The sequence below is a fragment of the Elephantulus edwardii genome, unplaced genomic scaffold (genome assembly GCF_000299155.1).
Source record: "Elephantulus edwardii isolate Elephantulus edwardi_28Jun2011 unplaced genomic scaffold, EleEdw1.0 scaffold00048, whole genome shotgun sequence".
NCBI classification, from domain to species: domain Eukaryota; kingdom Metazoa; phylum Chordata; class Mammalia; order Macroscelidea; family Macroscelididae; genus Elephantulus; species Elephantulus edwardii.
The window spans coordinates 5,754,582-5,762,741 of NW_006399798.1; the positions used below are offsets into that span (position 1 = coordinate 5,754,582).

General features: G+C 42.3%; 1 protein-coding gene across 1 annotated transcript in view; it reads right to left on the minus strand.

The window, feature by feature from the left end:
* Window positions 1–4,000, minus strand: part of TEN1 (TEN1 CST complex subunit) — a 24,335-nt gene extending 20,335 nt beyond the window's left edge. Inside the window, exon 1 of the mRNA XM_006886365.1 lies at window positions 3,912–4,000. Within this exon, the coding sequence (XP_006886427.1) occupies window positions 3,912–4,000 (89 nt within the window). The remainder of the gene's footprint in view (window positions 1–3,911) is intronic.
* Window positions 4,001–8,160: the final 4,160 nt, after the last annotated feature.

Consider the following 8,160-nt stretch of genomic DNA (forward strand, 5'->3'; position numbering starts at 1 on the left):
AAAAAGAAATTAAGCTTAAATAATGATAATGTGGCCTCATCCTTATTTTCTTTCCAAGGAGGAAAGGTCTGATCCAGGTTTGGGACATAACTTTCTAATAAATCTATCTTGACATTTTGCCTTCAAAAAGAAAATGATAACATAGACTTGTATATTTAACATGGACCAGGGGCTACATGGTTAAATTAAAAAATGCTATAAAATGTTCAATTAGCAGCTAAACGCTTAATCACTGTTCCAATGCATCTCCTTAGTAAAACTATAGGATAAAAGCTTTTAACATAAGTTATAATAGCTCTAAGTGCATATATATAAATATATACATGTAATAGTCAAGGAAACTGGTGTGTTGTTTAAATGTTCAGCTGGTAACAAAAAGGATGGTCATTCAATCTCATCAGTTGCCTCATGGGAAAAAGACAAGGAAATCTGTTCCCATTAGCATTTACAGCCTTTGAAACCCTATGGGGCAGTTCTACTCTGCATTATAGGGTCACTATGGGACAACTTGATGCTAGTGGCTGGTGGGAGGGTATGAACTAGCCAGTCTCCAGGAAGGCTCTTACTGCTTCTCACCTGATGTTCATGTCCTGTGTAATCCCTTCCACACAGTATAGAGTGGGCCTGGGTAACTGGTGTTACATCGTGGAAAGAACTGCCTGTGATTTCAAGGCTGGGTCATAAAAGGCACAGTGGCTTTGACTTTGCTCCTTCTTTTCGGAGTTCTTGGTAGGGGACAAGCCACATGTCATGAGGACCCTCTCGCAGATCAAAGATGAAATCCACATTGTTAAAAACTGAGGCCTCCGGCTAATAACCAGCTCTAATTTGTCATACATGTAACCAAGCCACCTCAGAAGTCGGGCCTCCAATCCCTGGCAAAACTTCAGATGATGGCAGTCCCATCACATCTTTATTTCTCTTTAATTGCTCATTTGCAATGTTAACTCGAACCTAACCTATAAAACCTAATCAAACTCACTGTCATTGAGTTGCTTCTGACTCATGGAAATCCTTTATGACAGAGATGAATTGCCCCATAAAGTGGCCAAGCCTGTAAACCTTTATGGAAGTCTTATCTTCCCCATGAGGAAAAGGAGGCAATGCATCCCAGAACCACGCAGCTAAATCACCCCCAAATTCCTGACCCACAGAAACTGTCGTCCTTAGGTGTTGTCGAGTCAAGTAGGACCCATAGCGACCCCACAAATAACAGATCAGAACTCTGTCCTATCCTGTGCCATCCTCACACATCCTGACACACAAGAGCCCATTGCTCCAGTCCCCATGTCAGTCTGCTTGGTTTAGGGTCTTCCTTTCACTTGCAGATCCTCCACCTTTCCAAGCATGATGTCCCGCTCCAAATACAGCCTCTTTTAGCAACATGCCTGAAGTGTGTGATGCAAAGCTTTATCATCTTTGCCTCCAAACAACTCAGGCTGCATTTTTTCCAAGAAATATTTGCTTGTTCTTTTGGCAGTCCATGGTATATGTTCAGTACTCTTCTCCAACGTCACAGCTCAAAAACATTAAGAACTCTGCCATCCTATTCATTGTCCAGCTCTCAGATGCATAGCAAGTGAGAGGAAAGACCATGACTTGAGTCAGATACACCTGAGTCCTCAAACTGACATCACTACTCCTTAATAATCTGAAGAGGTCCCTGATTGCAGACTCTCCCAGTGCAATAAGTCTTCTGATTTCCCAACTGCTCATAAAAAGGGTGTTAACTATAGATGCAAGTAAGATGAAGTTGTTAACTGTTTCAACCTTTTCTTCATCTATCATGACGTTACTTACTGGTCCAGGGGTAAGAATTTTTGTTTTCTTGATGTTGAGATGCAATCCATAATAAAGACTTTATTCTTTGATCTTCTGCAGAAAGTGCTTCAAGTTTTCCTCACTTTGTGCAAACAAGGTTATGTTATCTGTGTAATGCAGGTTATTGATGAGTCTTCCTCCGATCCTGAAGCCACATTCTTCTTCATAGAGTCCAGCTTCTCAAATAATCTTCCCCGCCTACAGATTGAATAGGCATGGAGATTCTCCAAGGTGCATCTACTAATCCATTCAAATGTAAAGCTCATGCAAATATTGGATGAGCTTACTCTTTCCCCAGCTTAAACTCCTGCCCTTTAGTTCTACTGCTTTCAACAAGCATTCTCCAGGGTAAATCATTCCTTTTCAGCATATCCAATCAGACTGCAGGGCACACTTGCACACTTTATCAGTTCACAATATCTAGCAATCATCTCTATCATACATTTTAACAGAAACCAACAAAAACCTTAATTAACTATACAATATATCTTTTTTTATTTTATTTTATTATTTTTGTGTGCGTGTACCGTCAAATCAGATCTGACTGGTACAGGAGGATACTGCGCCTCCTTCTCCGGCAGAGCGTCTGGTGGATTCGAACCGTGTTCCTCTGGGATTGCAGTGCAGCTTCTTGCCACTAGGCCACCAGAGCTCCCTATACAATATATCTTAATGTTGTTGTTGTTGTTGTTGTTGTGTACCACAGAGTTGGAACTGACCCACAGCTGACCCTCCAGCAGGTTTTCAGAGGCAGTTAATCAGTTAATCAGTTAATCAGTTAATTGCACAGGAGGAGATTGCTCATCCTTCTCCCGCACAGAAGCTGGGAGCCTCGAACCAGGTGCTTTCGGGACTGCAATGCAGCTCCTTGCCACAAGGCCACCAGAGCTCTGAATCTTAACATTACTATTAGAAAAAACAACACCCCAGAAACAGTAACATTCATAAAGGTAAATCAACAAAAGCCTAGCACATAAAACTTTCAAGGAATTAACAGTTCCAATTTCATTCTCCACCTTTATCACATTCATGTGTATATGGCCTCAGGCCAAAAGCAGTTTAACCTTTTAAACATTTTTTACTTGCATTGTTGTGCATTTTAGTCCCATTTTATACCTTTTTTTATTTAACTGTGTCCATGCTAAATAGACAGGTCCTCTTGGTAGAGGCATAGGTTTTGCATGAGTACAATGAAGTGTTCTGGGATTCCTATTCTTCTCTATTTCAGCCATAACTTGTTATGATCCACACAGTAAAATATCTTTACATAGTCAATAAAGCATTGAGAAAGTCAAAATAGACATTCTTCTGATATTCTCTACTTTCTTTTTTTTTTTTAATTTTATTTTTGTGTGAGTGTACCGTCAATCAGATCTGACTGGTACAGGAAGAGATTGTCCCTCCTTTTCCAGGCAGAGCATCTGGTGGATTCGAACCGTGTGCCTCTGGGATTGTAGTTGCAGCTCCTTGCCACTAGGCCACCAGAGCTCCCCTATTCTTTACTTTCAAATCATCTTAAGAATAGGTTAGAAGCATTGAACACAGCAACTATGAGGTAATAAATATTCACTGCCATTTTAAAGCCACTAAATTTGGGAGTAATTTGTTACATTACAATATTTAACAAACACAATAACATATTATATACGCCATGTACTGTGTGTATATATGAGCTGTCATGGCCTAGCGGTACTGATCGGTGCTGCAATACCAAAGGCATGTGGTTCAAATCCACCAGCTGCTCTGAGGGAGAAGGATGGGCAATTTCCTTTCGTGTAATTGCTGCCTCTGAAAATCCGCTGGGCCGTCAGCTCGGGTGGGTTCTGACTCGACAGCACACACCACCACACACGAGACTCATCTATACACACATACATGAAAAAGTCGGCAAGATAGGAATCAAAAGGTTAGCAGTGTAATAGTGAGATTCAAGATGATTTTTGCCTGCTTTCTTTTGCAGTTTTATGAAGTAAATACATTTTATATAATGAATGTTTTCAATTTTAGCATTTTTTATGATTAGATAAAATGATAATGAAATTCTTTTTTAGAAAAGAAGCCACTTAAACCTTCTGCCTCCCAATTCTTACCTGCCAAATGTTCTCAGCGAGCCCCCATCTGGTACTTGGCCGGCACTGACCTCCCAGGGGAAGTAATAGATTCCAGGTTTGGGCAACATTATTGGCTCCTGCAACCAGAGACTTGAGATGGATTTCTGAAGACTGCATGCACTTTGCTGTCTTGGTCACCTAGTGAGCTGTAACAGAGGTACCACAAGTAGAGGGTTTTAATAAAGAAGAATGTATTGTCTAGGAGTTTCGGGGATTAAAAGTCTGAATTTAGCATGATAACAGTCCAGAAAAAGAGGTGCATAGCAAAGTGGACTGGGTGGGGTGGCGAGAGGAGGGAGGAAACTGTGCAAAACTCTTTCTGAAGAGAAAAGCAAACTGAGGGGCGGGGGTAGGAGGAAAATATGCAATAATAAATGAACGGAAAGCCACGTTTTCTGTAAACTTTGGTTAAAATATCAATTAAAATAAAAAAAGTCTGAATTTAGAGTGCCAGCCGAGTCTCTCGCTGTTGGCCCTGGACAAAGGTTTTGTCTCCTTTCTCCATCGATGGGCTAAGCATTCCTTCAAGACCTCCACGTGTCTGGGCATCAATCATCCCCTGGTCGGTGAGGTTCTCAGTGCAGAGGACATGCTCCGCTCTGGACCCTTCTTTTCGGTGGCAGCCAGGTCCCGCTCTCTCTCTGCTCCTTTCCCTCTCCCTCTCCTTCAGTCTCTTTTAAGAGGAAAGGTGATACATGCCACACCCCAGGGAAACTCTTCTCACAGGGTCAGCACTCCCACAGAGGAAGAGTGCAGTGTTTCGCTCTAATCCCCTATAACTGATTGGTCGATCATATCCGGTTACATCATGAGGCCAACTCACCGAAGTCAGGGCCCACTCAAGTTGACACATGGGGAAACATAATTCAATCAGGTCACCTGGGACGATGAGATTAGCAGACGTCTGTGACCAGCAGCGTCTGAAAGCCTAATTCATGTGGGTGTTTTTTTCTAAAGTAAATCATGTTTTGATTGGAACACAAGCACACTCATTTGTGTATGTATTATCTAACGTTATTCCCTGGAAAAGGATATTATGCCTGGAAAGGTGGAGGGTCAGGAAAAGAGAAGAAGACAGGGAGATGGACTGTGCAGGAGCCGCAGCCATGGACTCAAATGTGTGGAGGATGATGAGGCTGGCGCGGGATAGAACAGAGTTCAGATCTCTTGTTCATGGAGTCGTCATGAGCTGTACTCGACTAGATGACACTTAACAACAACAATAACGGTTGCTCGTGCCCTGTGGTGATAGAACTGGGTAATTGTGACAGAGGTCTGCAAGCTAAAATATTTACAGGCCACTGATCCAGAAAAACACGCAAGACTTCTTGGAACGAAACTTGCTCTCAGGAACGGAGAACCTCTCCTCTCAAAGAAATGAAAGGAGAAGTGGGTGTTTTCCAGCTGCCAGCAGTCAACTATGACTCATGAACCACAGCTGAGCCAGCTTTTCTTCTGCAGAGATTGTGGGCGAATCTGGGCCAACAACGTTTTTGTTAGTCACTGTGCACTTCACTGCTTGCAGCATCCAAGGGCTCCTCCAACAGATAAAAACCATACACTGAAGTGCCTTGAGTCAGAGAGCAGAGTGTGCTGAGCGGCTCGGAAGGGCCCTTCCTACCAACCTGTTGGGACACCTGGCATTTTTCATGAAACAAACGTATTATACCAGAGAAACGGCCCCAATGCTGCGGGTCCCCTCCTTTTTTGTAACACTCCCAAATCTCTCTACCCTTATCAATTTTCCCCAGACACAAATTTTCTTTAGATTATTGTTGTTGTTGTTGTTAAGTGCTGTAGAGTCGTAGATGACCCATAGTGACCCTGTGAACAAGTCTTGAACATGAATCGTTCATCTTTTCTCCAAGTTCATAGAGTTTCCGGAGGCAAGCTATTTTTGGAAGTGGTTGCCCCTCCTGCCTCCAAGCCTGTTTTATTAGGGAGATCCACAAAAAACCAGGCCTGAGGGACACAGGACCAAGGGACACAGGACCAAGGGCCCAAAGACCTTTTTTAAATATGAGGCCAAACAATCAGCTCACACCCTACTGCAAGCAATAACCACACCCCAGTCTCAACCTCAAACCAGAAAACACACCTTTGCAAAATCTAGCCATTCCACTCATCTTCCCAGCCTGGAAATAGCTCCAGATTTTGCACCCAAAAGCCTTTTTAAATATGAGGTCAAATCTAATCAACTCACACCCTACTGCGAGCAATAGCCACAATTATTAGATTATTAGAGATTATATAGATTATTAGAGCTAGTCATTTTGAGGATATTGTTCAATGAAGAAAGAATCTTAAATGAGATAACCTCTATCCTGGCTATGACATACACATAGAGATTAGAACAAAGTGCTATTGTTATGTGATCCCAAAGCCAAATTCCACTTCATCCTTTGCCATTCACACAGTCTCCCCCTGTGCTCAAGCCCAGTGAACGACTGGGCAATCCTAAGTAACATCACTGCAGTAAAAGACAGCACAGCTCGGGCATTCAGGTTTACCTGAACCCTTTCACAGTTGGCTTTAGTGTCCTCCAGCAAAGAGGTCCTTGGCAGTGAGGGAGGCCACTGGATGCCGGTCATTAGAAGACAGAGTATGCAAATAGAGATACCATTTGACCCAGCAATTCCACTACTGGGAATATACCCTGAAGAGACCATAGCTGACATCCAAGCAGATATATGCACACCCATGTTCATTGCAGCTTTGTTCACAATAGCAAGGAGTTGGAAACAACCTAAGTGCCCATCAACAAACGAATGGCTAGAGAAGCTGTGGTATATTCGCACAATGGAATACTATGCTGCATTAAAAAACAAGGAACTCATGCAATATTATTCAAAATGGTTGACTCTGGAGAACATTATGCTGAGTAAAATATCCCAGTCACAAAAGGACAAATATTACATGATGCCACTGTTGTAGAATGGGACTGTCCTTGGGGTTAGGGAGACACTGAGTAAGATGGGTTCAATAATGTATACTGCACTGAAACAGAGGAGGGAGAGAACCGTCTAAAAGAGAGATGTAACTGGGTATTTCTGTCATCACAGGAGACTAGAGCGAGGGCTGCATGGTGGAGGGGACCTGGGGGAGGGTTTGTAAAACAATGAAAGAATCTTTTCTTTTACTTTTCCATAATTTTTGGACTCATGTACTTATAACTTGTTAGTCAAATTTGTGTCTTCTAGGTTGCAACACCCCCATGATACATCTTGAAGGATATGTACATGTACAGCCAAGCACAATCAATAAGAGTGCATCTGAATTCCAAAATCAATCTCCATAATAGTCTATGTGTTTCCTACTGCCAAAGGGGCCCTTTAGAGTAGTGAGAGAAGATCTTCACCCTGAAACCCACAGCGTCCCTTTTCAGCAGGAAGTAGCTAAGAGAATACGCCGTCCCCTTTTCCTTATGACTCAGGGTGAAGTCTCTCTCAGGGAGGAGTGATAGGGAATGGCAAAGGACACACTGACAAAGAAGATTAATCAGAACTGGCTTTGACAAGCACTGTGGCATTTGGACAAGAACAAACTGGGAGGAGGGTAGAGAGAATAGTGCAACAGTGAATGAGTGGAAGCCCAAAATCTCTGTAAATGTTTATGAAAATTAATAAAATATAATTATAGATATTATAAAAAAAAAAAGAGAAAAAAAAAAAAGAAGACAGAGTATGAGAAGAGGTCTGGCTTGTGCAGCTCAGTAACAAGCGAGTGTCAAAGACTCAGGTGCTGTCCTCTCCCAAAGTGGACCTACACTGGGACCAGGGAGCTGAGCCGCTTCACCAGAAAGGAGACTGCCCCCTAAAACAGACAAAGCAAGCAAGAAAGAACTACATAAATGGGACAGCCCCTAGTCATCTTTGTTGTGACAGAAAAAAAGAAAAGAAGAAGAAAGGGAAAGTTACAGGAATTTCTCTTTGGAAGATGGGGTTAATCCCATTAAGTGTAAAAAAAACCCTAAATTTTGGAGCTTTTTAAAAAAGTAATTTTGCTACTCTCTAGAACCATCTACAAATTAAGCTAAATTTAAATAGTATGTTCTTTACTTTTATTTTAAAACTATCATGCGAGAAACACATTACAATCAAGTTGATTCCAATTCAAAGTGACCTTCTAGAGAAACAGACTGCCACAACTCTCCCAAGGAGGGGCAGCTGGGCTCGAACCAGCTGGGCTTGGGTCAGCAGCCAAGTGCTTACCATACTGGCACCTGGGC